The sequence below is a fragment of the Bombus bifarius genome, unplaced genomic scaffold, assembly GCF_011952205.1.
Source record: "Bombus bifarius isolate JDL3187 unplaced genomic scaffold, Bbif_JDL3187 scf7180000009761, whole genome shotgun sequence".
NCBI lineage: Eukaryota > Metazoa > Arthropoda > Insecta > Hymenoptera > Apidae > Bombus > Bombus bifarius.
In genome coordinates this window covers 440613-455470 of record NW_022885321.1, presented here as the reverse complement: position 1 = coordinate 455470, position 14858 = coordinate 440613, and the positions used below count along the sequence as shown (strand labels likewise).

At 37.7% G+C, this 14858-nt stretch overlaps 1 protein-coding gene across 1 annotated transcript; it reads left to right on the top strand.

The window, feature by feature from the left end:
• The first annotated feature begins 3197 nt into the window (after window positions 1–3197).
• Window positions 3198–11910, top strand: LOC117215645 (protein hairy-like). The gene is made up of 3 exons (XM_033462032.1): window positions 3198–3853; window positions 4426–4521; window positions 9148–11910. Exons 1-3 carry the CDS (start codon window positions 3761–3763, stop codon window positions 10330–10332), a joined length of 1374 nt encoding a protein of 457 aa, XP_033317923.1. The 5' UTR covers window positions 3198–3760; the 3' UTR covers window positions 10333–11910.
• Window positions 11911–14858: the final 2948 nt, after the last annotated feature.

Here is a 14858-nt window from a genome sequence, read left to right as displayed (position 1 = left end):
TCAATGCAGAATTCTACAGCATAGTTGTACGTGACTCAACTGCAAACAGAAAAAAAGAAAAATACACTCAACTTTCGTCTAGAGTCTAGCAAAATTTCAAAGCAATCTCCACTATCACAATCAAGCACTATAAAACAATAATTGCCTCACGAAATTTACAAACCTTCAAGGTTTCATACATTGCCCCTTGAATATTTTATCGCCGATCTGCAAAAATTTGAAAGCGAGTCGATGACCGACAGACTGAGAAACAAGGCAGGCCACCCCGTTTATTTGCAAAGAAACGTCAGCTTTTATTCGCTCCATGATCTCATCGGGGTTGGATCTTGATTTTTCGATCTGGAATCGTGCGTAAGAGGTTTCAGATTGGCTAGCTGTTCGTGCATCTGCTTTGCACGCACGTGTATAATACGGTGGAGCAATGTTAATACGGAAGTTCGTGGAGTTGGGGCACAGCTGGTTTCGAGAACCGATTTATTATCGCGAAACTATCGCGTCGCACACGCACACACATATTGTGACGCAATGACGCAATTGAAAATTGTTTGAACCGTAGCTTGCTTATCGCGGTCACGTCTGGAAATTATGATATATGAACTCGATAATTGATTCGGAAAGCAATAATGACGAACGATAATAAATCCAAACGACGACGGATATCTAAGCCATTAATAAATAAAAATTTTATTGATGCGAAGAGATAATGTGGATTGTAAGTCATGTGTCCTGACAGGGTAGTTCGTTTGGAAGATAAACGTGAATGAAATTTCAAGATAAATGTTCGAACATTGATTCAACAATGTAGGATCTCGGTAAACACAGCCACGTTCTGTGAAATTCAGCCGAATATCGAATAATGAAAAGCATATTGAGCATGCAAATTTAATTCTTCGACAAATATCGCGTTGGTTCGTGTGTCTGAAATTTGTGTGCTCGCCATTGCCGATGATCAGTGTCCGGGAAAATTTTGATGCGGGTTCGGTGGAAACGTTCGACCGTGAGAGAATTTCATTTCGAATAAACTGAATTATTTCGTGGGCAAAATGCTTGTTTCACGCGTGAAATAAAACACAGATGCTTGATAATAGATACCTATTAGAATCTCTAGATATAATAATCGATAATAGACAAATATATTTTTTTATACTTCATAGACTTATATTCTTTAGATTTCAGAGAGTCCTGAGAAAATTTGTCTCAGCTCTACTATTAATTTTCGTCAACTAGCCTTGTGTATATCTTTTACTATTTTACATTTCAGAATGATCCGAGGAAAATAAATATTTATATTTTGTTATATTTCGTCCAATCGAATATTTGAAACTTTCCTTGACAAAAATAAAAGTAGGGAGGAAAGTAACTAAAGAATTAAATTTCTCTTAGATCACCAAACTCAGTTTGCTTACAAAGAATTATTAATAAATTAAAATATATAACATGTGAAGTGCTTTTTAAACTGGGATATAAATTGTGTATCTGATGAATATACTTCCGTATCTATTCTGAAATCGTTATGGGTTACCTGACGAGAATAAACGAAATAAATCAGCAGTCGAAAGGACGTTCAAGTAGTGTAAAGTCGGTAGACTGGCAATGGCCAGTCCCGAACTTTTAAAGTAAAAGTTTGCTTACGGTACAATAATCGTGGGTCGTAAAGGTTTATCTGTTTATTACGGTGGCCATTGCCTCTTGAAACGGGCCGTAACTGATTTTGCCAGCGAAACGAAAGCGTTTATTGTCTCGCATCTACATGCATTTACGATTGTCGTAGGACTTTTCTTTTTTTTTTTATAGCTTTACTCGTGTTAGGTTGAGATTCTTCTCAGTCAACCCTGAGTAAAAATAGTCCATCCTGTAATATAATAAATATAACACTAATATGGATTATTGTAGCATACTCGGCTGTGGATATCTATGGAAATTCATATTTCTAGGAATACGTATTTAGTAAAAACTAAGAAGTGGGATTTAAATGGAGAATTGTTTTACTATTTAAATGTTAATATACTTTCAATATTTTATATAACTTTTGCGCTTTCAAGTTTCCCACAAGTACAGTCATCCTGCATTCGCAGTCTAATAATTGCTAATACTAAAACGAAGATACTCTCTATTCTAAATTACGTTAACAACTTTACAAAAGTACCGTATTTCATAGAATACTTCAATAAAATATCCGAAAAATTCTCCAAAATTCTTGTTTCAATTTCTTTGGTAATAAAACAAGTATACTGCCTGTCAAACAGACTGAAATATTAGTTGTCCCAAATTTCTAAATCAGAAAGGAAAAAAAGATAAGCGAGGCTCTAAAATATGAAGAAAAGAAAAGTAAGGTTGTCACGAAGCATTTGCAAGAGGCCAGTCGATTAGAGATCATGGATCGACCCTAACTCTGTGCCATGTTAATAGCATGCGTGTGACAAAGAAACGTTTGAACAGAGAAGGGAAGAGGTACCGTGTGCCGGACGTGTGTATACGTGTGTCATAAGCTACGCTGGCGTGCGCAGCGCGATACGCTGCCAACGATGCATACGGGAGGATGAGGGCCCTGTGTGAGAATTCTTCTGAAACGTTAAACAGTGTTTACTCGTCGGGCCATGCACCGCCAATGCCTTTGCCCGCCAGTTTCATCAATGAACTCTTTCTTTTACGCAATGACCCTGTGGAGAAACGCGCGCGTCGCGCACGCAACCCCATGGGAAAACACGATATCGTGCACGATTACCGGAACTGCGCGCAAAAACCACATCGGTGGGATTTCGACCAAAGATTTTGAATTTCCTTGATAAAGCGTCGTGACTTAAATGAGAAATGATGACATTGAAATTTGTGGGTAGTTGTAAATTAGTCTTCTGTAATTACGATTTTAGAGAAATCCTAAAACAGGAAGAAGAAAGGTTCTAGCAACGAAGATAAGAATAATAGTTTGGAAATTTTGATGTAGTATATATTTTATCAGTAACAGGAAATCTTTATCTATATGTTTTATCGTTACTATAACCAAAATATATTATCAAACTTTTACCTTATACGATAACCGTGACGCTAAAAACCATTGCAATATGAATGGTTTTCCAGTTGAATCATGAAAAAAAATACTTTATATTAGATTCTTTATATAAATTTACCTGGCAACTTTACAAACAACTTAGTATTACAACTGGCAGGTAAATTAAATATGAGCTTTACAATATATAATACTGATCATTCTCCCAATTTTTAGAAACTGTCATGTGAAAGAAAAGAGGTGGATGTAAGAGGACGAAAGGAGCGCGATAGGAGAGAGACTCAAATTTCGAAGGAGACGAAATCGTTGCGTCCTAGGGGACGGCGTGAATTCCCACACATCAACAAGTCTCAGTAGGTCCGCAGACCTCCCCTCTCCAATGCTATCCCGGAACCCCACTCCAGAACGCACTTCACCCCACTCTAGACACGGTGAGTGCATCGGCATGCGGTCTTCGGAATCCAAAACGTCAAACAGTTACCCTCTATACCCCAAGAAGGACGTCGTCAGTATTGTTGACGATCATCCCCTTCTTTAGGACAGTTCGTCATTTGGAGTTTCACCATCGGGATGTACACACGAAGAACTATGAAGAAATATTGTGAATACTATTCGTTCTTAGTACTTTGAAAATATAGTTTAGTTACATTTACGTGGATGTGATCTTGGATCGTTAAAAAGACGAATTGGAAGACGTTTTCAGACGTGGAGTTTTGTGTGGTTCGTTATAGTGATTTTTACTGTAGTGCATAAATGGTGGATTATTATAATTACAAAATGTCAGGCAGCGAGGAGGAACCTGAATCGCACACGCAACCAGGGATGACCAAGGCGGAATTAAGAAGGGTAAAAATTAGCTTGAATCTCCATTATTTTGGTTGTTGCGGAATTGTGGGCAAAGAATAGAGTAATGGGGGATTTCGTTGGAGGTCTTATTAAAGTTTTCTTATTCGTATTTCCGTTATGAAATCATTATTTTTCAATATTTTGAGTGGCAAACAATATTTATGGAGGTTAATTTAATGTTTTTCTCATTTATTATAACTTAAAAGATATTAGATATGTTTTGGCTACTTTGTTCAAACAATAGTTAATATTAATATTAATAAAACAAGTCATATGCCTATATTTTCTTTAAGAAACCACGTGCTATATATTAAAAAAGAAAAATGATTTAAAATTTAAGGAATCAAGAACTTTCTAAAATTACACGCTCGTACTTATTTACCTGTATAATTCTAAATCTTTTCGTTGGATTCCAAATTAATTTAAATATTTAAATATCATAAAATACAATTTCAATTAAAGAAACACGAATTCTCACGTGACTCGTTCATAAATCAATTACCAAAACCGCAACTATCAAAATTACAACGATCACCGAACGTTTCATAACTGGAATGATTCTCGAACTACAGAGCAATAAGCCCATCATGGAGAAGCGGAGGCGTGCTCGGATAAATCAGTGTCTGGATGAGCTGAAGAGCTTGATACTCGAGGCGATGAAAAAAGACGTGAGTAGCATTATTTTCCATACGTCGAGCGCCATTTATCGGTCTGTTTGATAATAGTGATTTTTGCGCGATCGATCGAAAAGTCGTACCAGTTACATGTCACGCGAGCAGACAAAGTGTTTTAATCGCTTAATCGAACTAAACCCGAGAGGCGAAATTTCTTGACGAGGAACGAACAACAGACATCAGCAATGGTCGCGCGAAACGATAAGAGAGTGTGCGCCTATACGCGTGATTTGAAGCTAGCGCTCGTGGAATCCACGTTGTCGCCGGCGCCCGAAACGTGCCATGGAAAACGTGACCGGTACACGACTTATCTAGCGACGTGATACGAGTTTACGGGAGATAACACGAAAATATGCGCAGCCTCTCTTGTCGACCGACACCGAACGTAGATTTTTTTTCTCGTTGCCACTTAGACTGATGGGATTTTGCGCGCGTTGATGAATCCTGATGAGAGATCTTTCGATGATATTTAGAATCGTTGATATTCATAGGCTAGACAATCAATATGTATTTGTAGTTCTTTTTTATTCTTTTGGATAACGTATTCGGTTTTTTATTTTGCTATTTTTTCTAGTGTTTGGTCTTCTTTCCGATATGTTCCATTGTAGCGTGACACATTGACAATGTTCAATTGAGAAATATCTTTGGAATGTTGGTTAGATTTTAGATAATATGTTTTAGGAAGATGAATGTGGTTGTTTACATTTCTAAATCAATCATTTTGTATGTATGTAATCAGTGTCAGTTCCATAGGATCATTCATGGAAACTGAAGGAAGATTTAGGCCACTGAATAATATTTCAAACAATAGTAAAATAAATAACGATATTCAGAATACATTTTCTATGATAAAATATTTATAATACCTTTATGAATCACGAAAGTGTCTAAGGATAGTTAGTAGAATCATTTATAAGATCCAAACGTTGAAGTTAAATAACTCAATAGCATTACCTGTATTAAGTCACTATCAAGCACGGTAATTACGTATAAAGAAGAGAGAGTACACCTCGCCGATTTTGATGAATTTCGAATATTTTGTTGAGGTTAACATTCTAAACAACTTTTTCCTATACATATAATCATCGGCTTAATTTCCGAGATATTCATAAAAATACTTTTGTTACCTCTTTTTCTTGGCGTAGGTTAAGTTGAGCTAGCTTTATGTACGGATACGATGATTTTATAGGCGTATTCGTGCTGTGATGTGTTCATACGTCTTACGTTTCAATTTGTAAACATAGAGAGATAAGAATGGAACTCAACTTAGTTTAGCTATGCGAGAGCCACAAATACAGATATAGTACCATCATGTCCATACATAAATCTAATCTAAACCTGACTCTAAACCTAATTGTAAGATAAAAAGTAGCAAAAGTATTTTTATGAACATATCTCAGAAGCTAAAGTCGAGCGAAGATTATATGTGTAGGAAAAGTTGTTCAGAATCATGCTTCCGATCACATCGGGATTTCAAATCATTGAAATCAGTGAGGTATATTCTTCTATATAATTATTTCAAACAATATAAACAAACAAATTTGTACATCCCTTATAACAATTTTATCCTAGCAATCTTATGATTGTCAATAATTCTAATTCGTTTAATCATTTATCGCAATGTAACTTAAATTTCTTCTAGTTTTTCTTCTTATTATAATTCACACGTATGATCAAGTGACAATTGAAATTGGCCGAAATTATAATCGGCCACATCAGTCATATACGGAGCATCAGTCGGTCGAAATTGTTTCGGTACTGTTAGCCTAAAGGTCAAGAGTCGATCTTTTAATTAAACTGATAGGAAGAGGTCATGCAGCGGATGTTGGCACAGAAGTGTTTGAACAGGCCGTCTCGTTTTTCCCTCGCCGCCTTCCTCTTGCGCGATACGATTTGTTTTTCGACCGTAGAATCGAGACTAAGGTCGGTAAACTAGTGGTAGCAAGAGGTGGACGGGTTTAGTTTTAGTGTTTTAGACGCCTCGGCGTGGGAACGGATGGTGGAAGTCCTCTTTGCCAACGCGTAATCTCCACTGGAGACTCTACAATGGCACTTCAGATCTATTCGGCTGCGTACCTGACCGGTGTCAGCCACATTCCATTTAATTCCCGTCTTAAACAGATTTTAATTACGTTAGTTACGAATAACTGTGAAACTTCACTAATTGACTAGTATCTTTGTTAAATATTGTGTTGAAACATTGGAACACTGAGTTAATTTCGACAAGAATAGGAAATTTTAAGGTTAGCAAACTTGGCTAACAAGCTTCCAAAGATAACAAACCTTCAAATTTTAGTAATAGAACAGTAGAAAATTTAGAAGGAAAATAACGTGGGTTTTGTAATTAAACATGTTCATTGAGTGTTACTAATTATTCAGAGTGTTAAAAAATATGAAACCTGTCTTAGTTGCAAGGTTAAAAAATTTCAAAGCTAGAAAGTAACTTTTTCAAATTCCAGTAACATTGTTTGGAACATTAAAAAATCTAACAAGAAAACAAGGTTTTCAGAATTTGTTACGTACAGTACGTAATAGATTAAAAAGTTTTGAAGCCAAACTAATTTCTGAGTTTTGTATGTTATATGGCAAATAAAAAATCATGGGATCTAAAAAAATCAATTTTCGATAAAAAGTTCGATTGGAACCGCGAGATTTCCTCTCAACATCCGAGGACATAAGTACGCTCCTCACCGCGTAACTCGATCCAACGAGATTGATTTCTCAGGCAGAGCCATAACGAGAGAGCGAAGCGCTCTCACCGTTCTCTCCTCCGCGTCCAGATGACTTCCGCTACCTGCTCGCTCCAGTGTCCGTCCCGTTCGCCCGTACGAAACGCCCCCCGCGTTCGTGGGAACCTCGAAATAATTATTACGAAGAAAAAAGAATCTCATCTCGGGTTGCAGCCTTCCTTTGTTGACCGTATCATCTTTAAGGATCCAACTTCGCGAAGACGGCACCGATCGCTGTAAAAAAGAAAAATGAGGAAAAAAAGAGGCGATGCTCGACGCCTTTGCTTTTAGTTGCTCTTTTAGCAGGTGTCTCGTTCCTCTGATCTTCGGTGTCGTATTCGCCTACGGGAAAATCGATTTCCGCATCGATTTTCTTCCTCTCAACCTTTGAAAGGTGTTTGCTTGTAGCACGAACCTCATCCGTGAACTTTATTTTACGGAGACGTCAAACATTTTTAATCACTTTTTATGGTTTCTGACAGCATTCGATAAATATATTAAAATATCAGTTTTGGATTTAGAAAAGTTAGAAGATTTATCAATTGTAATTTTACATTAAACTGAATCCTGCAATAATTTTATAATTGTATCCTTTTGTATCCCGTGTCGATGGCTCTTGAAATTATTGAAGCAATGAAACATTCGAACGGATTGTTCGTGAACATAACGACTGAAATTTTTAGATCCTACTCAAGTACCATAAAGGATATGTAAAGATCGATTAATATTTTTGATATTCCAAGGACAACATTTTTAATGGGGGATAAATATAATAATCTCTGTTTGCAATGGAAAGGCTGAATGGTGCAATTTGCCGTTTCGAATATAGTTTCAAGACTCATTGTTGTTCGTCAACTTATTCTCATTCGAATGGAAGCTTATTCAAGGGAGAATGAAGGGGGAGGGGAGAAGAGAGAAAAGCCTCAATGTGTAAGCGATCTCTTCTTCGACTCCCACGCCTATTTTAAAGGTGACCGCTAGTTTACCATAAAAATGCGAGCACTCGGCTGATCCTGGGACGAGGATCGTGCTACAGGAAGGGCACAATAGGATTTCGCTGTTGTGCATCGGTATTGAACGATCGATCCTCTGAAAGGTAGGATTGCCTTGCTGGCAATCTGAGAAATATTGAAAGGGCTAGTGTTGTGCTCCGTGGAGAAAAAACTTTCGAGACGCTTTCGAATTTCTAACGGGTTCCCACGGAAGATTCAGCTTTTTCTACTTGCTACAGTTTTCCTTCGAGAGGAAATGTGTGTCTCGAAAACGTTTCCCTGAACTCGTTTCTAATTTATATGAATATCACTCATCGTAAAGTCGCTTTATTTGGTCGTTTAGAAAACGATTTGTATGCAGTCGATAAGAGCGATGCAGAAGTTACGCGATAGGGAATCGCAATGAAAAAATTCCCGCAAAATGTAACACGCGTGGCCGTAGGCTAACTACAAAATTGCTCTACACTAGCTACCGAAGTTGGTAGTCTATTATTAAGGTAACAGGTCGTATCAAGTCAATTACGTGGGCGTTACCGAGGCGTCACAGATTTCTTGATGGAGCGATCGGTATTAATGCTCGCTTGTGAAGAGTAGCCTGGGGTTACGGCTCCGATTGCTATGCTCTGAACATGTTGGAAACGACCTTTTCATCATACCGGTTAATTTCTTGCTTCCACCGCCTGTCGATAAAACAGATCTCCCCCTCTCGACCGTGTTTTGTTGAGTTCCTGCATTACCGACTGCATTCGAGATTTGTTTTTTACCCTGGCATCGCGTCGTATTGTACGAAAAATCTTATAGAAAGTCGGTGTACGCATATGAAATCGAAATTAATCAATGAAACTATACTCGTAACTCAAAAAATAAATTATTAATGTGCGGTTCTTTTCATTTTACAGCCGACGAGGCATTCTAAACTCGAGAAGGCCGATATCCTCGAGATGACGGTGAAGCATTTACAAGCGGTACAGCGTCAGCAATTGAGCACGGCGGTCGCTACCGATCCGGTGGTGCTAACGAAATTCCGTTCCGGATTTTCTGAATGTGCTACCGAAGTATCGCGGTACGTCAGTCACCTCGAGAACGTGGATCCTGTTGTGAAGCAACGACTGGTATCACATTTGAACAATTGCGTTAGCAATCTCCAGCAAATGGCGCCGTTCTACAGCCACTACGTGCCCTACATGCCGGAACGGCTCTATCCGGAGGTGAAGGTCGGTTTCCAGAGTGATTTCCAGAATGGCGACGAGAATAATAATAGAAGTGCCAGAATACAGATACCAAACGGTGTTCAGTTGATACCTAGCAGACTGCCGACCGGAGAGCTAGCTCTTTTGGTACCACAATCGGCTGCGTTTTCGGCAAACTTTCCATTCTTTCCACCAGCACCCGAGTCTGTCCCTAGAATTGGAGAGTGCTCCGCCTTCACAACTGTTCATAGGTCACAGAGTCCTCTGTTGAGTCCATCGACATCCATCTCGAGCTATGGTGAAGAGAGTCAACAATCTGAACACTATCCTCAAGCGCACTCTCCTAATGAGCAGCAACGTCGATTCAAGATTCCCGATCAGAGTTCAGCTTCCAAGAGCTTCTCTTCATCGCCAGAGACTCAAAAGCCACAGATTAGTTCAACCAGCGATAGCAAGTCGCCAGTACCAATTTTTGCGGAACCTAAGTCAAACACGAGTTATACAAACAGAAAAGAATTTGCAGAATCTTCTGAGTCGTTAAGCGACAATGGACTGGCGACGTACAGTTTAAGACAACCCCTTTCAGTAATTACAGACAAAACGTATAATCGTACCGATTCTATGGTGGCAAAGAAAGAGGTAATCAAGAGACATAGCTCGGATAGTCTTTTAGTAATCTCTGATAAGAAGGCCAGGTACCAAGAACCTATCAGCTCTACCATGAATTCTTCTAACGGTCCCTTAAAATCCGGGGAAGATCAGCCGGTTTCTGTGGAGGATTTGTCAAGTAGAGCGACTTGCTCGGCTAATAGAAATTCTAATCCTAATCCTATCAAATTTGTAGCGGTGGCTGGTCCTTCTGGCGTCAACGGCGATATGTGGAGGCCTTGGTGATTTAAATATAACGTGCCTTCTCATTTTTTTTTTAATTTCCCTTTCTTTAAAAAAATTTGTTTCTTTTTGAACCGAAGTGGAGGAATTCCTTTTAAACCGAAGTACATAAAATTGACAATAATTGGCTATTATAAAGAAGTATTACACAATTGAGATGTCGCCAGGTTGAGATCTCAGTTTAAAACGATTCTCGGCTAATACATTATGATCATTTACATTGAAAATTGTGCCTTAGAAGAAACATAATTGTTTACTTTTCAAACATTTTAGGATATTATCGAAACTAGTTTTACCATGATTCTATATAATAAGGATCCCGACTGCTTAGTAATGTAAGTCTTTCTTAAGTAGTTTTAGTAATTTAAAGAAATAGTATTTAAGAAGAGACACGACGACGATTAATTAGCTGTAACGTCCACAGAATAGGAATATGCAACTTGTATCCTCGCTGACAAAGACTTTCAAGCTTTAATATACTATATATTGTACGATAAATTTTTCACTGTGAATAGTTATGTAAATAATCGCCGATCTTATTTAATTTGTATTTTAATCTAAGAACTTAAAAAGAGTGATGTGTTTTTTCAGTCGATGTAATACTATCGTTACGAATTAAGTTAATTATTGCCAGTTTTTGTGATAAAAACAAAGGGGGGGAAAATAGAAAGAAAACAGAAATGAAATGAATTTTTTCCGTTGTTCCCCGTATTCCATGATTCACAAGAAGAGTGCGATAAAAATCGTCGCAGAGAAACGAATCTCTGCTTGATATATAAATTTCATTAAGTGTAAAGGAGAGTAAAAAGAAAAGAAGAAAGGAAAAAGAAAGAAAAATCGTCTGAGCTGATCTTTCTATCGATATGTCCCGTAGTCTCGTAAAAGGCTGAGCAATTTCCCTTGTTGAAAAAGCCGTCGGGGCCGCTTTATCCTTTTAAGAAGCGTTAAACGCGCTCCGATTCATAAACTGGAACTTATTCTTTCCTTTTTTGCCGATAAAGGAGTAAAAAGGCGCGGCGAATGAGAATTTCAACCACCTGTTACACCGCAAAACCACCCCCTTTCTCATCGGCTGAATGCTTAAACTGATTTATCGACAGACACCGTGAAATTTGTTGAATGCCCTTAGCGTTTGCTCGACGAACGAGCGCGTCTTCCCTTCTAGTCGCTGAAATTCTTAATTTCGATCGTGATTTATGGGACTAAAGAGGGAGTAGAAGGAGAAACACCGTAATTTTCTCTAGACTCTAGACCTATCGATACGTGGGTGAAGCGTCACGTACGCGTATAGCTCGTTCATTTTGTAAAATTAAGTTGGCTGAGAATTTCTAGAGATGTATCGATTACACGGTTTATGACGGTGGACTAAAGGTGAATGTATTTTGAAAAAATTTCACGCGATTTTTTTTATGGCTACGAGTTCGTTCGCGTTGGTCGAGATGGCACCACGATAGTATTCGGAACAAGAGCTGTACGTTCGTGTCGGTGTTTTTCTAGAAAATTGCTTGACTATTAGTTAGACAACTTTCTAATTTTGCTCGTTGATAGCGGCCATGTTAATTAAAATTTATCTTAATTGATAAGTGATCTTATATTTCTCTCTGCTATTGTCAATGGATAGAGTAGTAAGGTCTAGCAGCAATAACTTTAAAAGTAAATCTCCGAAGTTAATACATGCATGTAGTATGAAATATTTTAATATTGCCTACTATAACAGTTTTGTTAGAGCGACATATTGTAACCATTGTGACATGAATAATTCTGCTTTTAACGTTTTATAGTATTCAAAATGGACGAATTGCTTAGAAGAATATTTAAATTTATTGTAAATACAAAATCATGTTACGTCACCGAAAATACTTTCTATATCGCTCATTTTTTGTCTGCTCAAAAGCGGAAAAAGAAATGAAAACGAACGTTACTCTGAAAGTGTATATTTCTCCAATAAAATAAACTTACGTATTTTTTTAGTCTTTTCAGAGACGAGTTTGTTAAGGTCTAAAAAAGATAATTACTTTTTAATTTCTGCCTTTATTTGTTTAGAAAATATTTATAAATATTCGACAAGAAATATAACATTGAAAAAATATTTTTTGTTGTCTGAGGAAGATAATATGTATACACGTAGGTAGCTATTATATTTTGCGTCTTTTGGAATTGTGTTTCAATTAAACAAAAACGAAATGTACATGCATAAAATATTTATAATAATACATGATACGTAACTTTTACCAAAACGTGTCAATTAATAACTAGAAATTAGTGTTTTCCCGTTCATTTTCCGTATTCTTCCCACAAATTTATATATCAGTATCCTTCAAGATGTCAAACAGCTCGTCGTTTTCTCTACAAAACATCCTAATAGTGATTAATACCAATACCGAAATACACTAAAACACACTAAAATAAATTATCATGACAACTATATCTTCCTGTTCATCTCACAAAACCTCGATACTCGATCACAGAAATTTCCATCTATGGTAGAACTACATATATCTAAACTCCAATTATTGGAACGAAATTTTAGTTAACAAAACTCCTACCGATTGAATATCCTTATCTATATAATATATGAACTTCTATTATTCCGAAGAAAAGTGACGGAAGTACGAAGAATTATTAAATTTTCACCTTACGTATGAATTGTTTGTTAAACGAGCAAGAATGTAAAACGAGGACGAGAGCATTTGCTCGCGTTCGTTTAGTATAAACAATTATCGAGCAATCTGTTCGTAAACTTATTTGCGCCGAAAGAGTTTCTTCGCGATGAATGCGAGCGAACGATCGGCAACCGACGAAATAATGCTCGTTCATATTTTCATTTTACTAAATAGATGGGAGAACAAGTATTCGTTTGCTTGGTCTAAACGCATTTTTTTTAAAGAATCGAACAAATATTTTTGGAGCATAACGACGTTTCGATATTCGATAAAGACGGAAACAAGATAGTATGGAAAATTCATTTTTCGTTATGTATCAAAATTAAATTTATATTGTTTCAAATATTTCACGAAAAACTTACTTTCCTCTACTAAATTTTTACTAGATGTTTATATGTTAAGTTGTCCGAGAAGTTTCTTTCGTATCATAAGGTGATAATAGATGAGCAACAATTTTTGTTTTATATTATTTTATTGAATTAGGTATGATCCATTTCGTTCTATTTCTATTATTATGTTCGTGCATAATTCAATAAATTAGTATAAAACAAAAAACGTCGTGCGTCTATTACTTCCTTATGAAACGAAAGAAACATTTCGGACAACCTAATATGTTCAATAGAGATAAAATGAATCCAACTATCTTCATACACGTGAAAATAATCTTTATTACAAAAAATAGCCGAGAAATTGCACATCACCAGTTTCTTTCTGTCATTCGAACCGAACCAAACACTTACAAGAACGTTGCATAACATAATTCGCTCACTGTTTCCGCGGTTATCGAACCAACATTCTCAGAGTATTTTTAAATTATTTGGATATTCGATTTTCGACTCGGTGAATAATCGCCAAAACAGTGATTGAATACTCATTTACACTTTCGTTCTACTAAATCTTACTAAAATGGGAGACAATCGATCATGTTCTTGTTTCTTTCAATCGCACCATTATATTGCACTCGAACATCGAAGTAGAATAAATACGACACAAATCGACACGAGAAACGGCGAGCAGCAGTTTTTCCTTGCGCGGCGGATTCCGTCTTGTCTGTGGCGCGAAGCATCGAAGTCGCCGATTCGTCGGGCGTACGGCTCGAGATTAATATCGCGGGTTCCGCAAGAGGCAGACCCCCTTCTCGATATTCACGCTTCAGAATTACGTAGCATCCGAGAGATACAGATACCCCGTGGTAGGAATAACCATCTCGTCGAAGAAGACAGACGAAGACAGAGACGCGAAGAAAGAGAGAGAGGAGAACATCTATACGCTATATCACGTGTATAAATAATTACTTCGGTGCGCAGCAATTACTATAAGTTATGGCCTAGCCGGCACAATTTGCAATGTCAAGACATAAACACTGCTACCGCTTACATTTGAATACATTAAACGGCGGAACGGGAGGAGCTGATTGGCCGACGAGGGAGTGGTGTACATCGGGTCCTGGTATCTGTACGTGAGCTACGATCTGGTTGACGATTTTTATTACGGAAACGATCATCCCGCTTGGTTACGGGCAACGATGCCTTTTCTCTGCTCCACTTGTGCTAGCCTTCCCCCCTCTGCCATTTTACTATTGCGCGCACGTTGATGGATGCCCATTCCCATTCCGTCCTCGATCGGTCGCTAAACTGGATTTGCGATTTCCGATCGATCTTTGAAGTATTTACGACGCTACCGATCGCGATAATCTCCCCGGCCAATTGTTTTATGACAATCGAAGAAGAGCCTCGACGACGAGATAGATCGTTCGAATCGCGATTGGATCGAAGTTGCAGTTTCTGCCTGATTTGGACTTTCTCTGCCTTCGTTGGTTATCTGCGCATTGGGAGGCGGGGCGACGTCTTTGGATGAAGAACGCCA

Excerpts from the sequence above, each read along its gene's own strand:
- LOC117215645 (XM_033462032.1), top strand. The coding sequence starts at position 3,761 with ATGGTGGATTATTATAATTACAAAATGTCAGGCAGCGAGGAGGAACCT. Across the intron at positions 3,854-4,425 it reads CCAAGGCGGAATTAAGAAGG|AGCAATAAGCCCATCATGGA; the intron begins GTAAAAATTAGC and ends CTCGAACTACAG. Across the intron at positions 4,522-9,147 it reads TCGAGGCGATGAAAAAAGAC|CCGACGAGGCATTCTAAACT; the intron begins GTGAGTAGCATT and ends TTCATTTTACAG.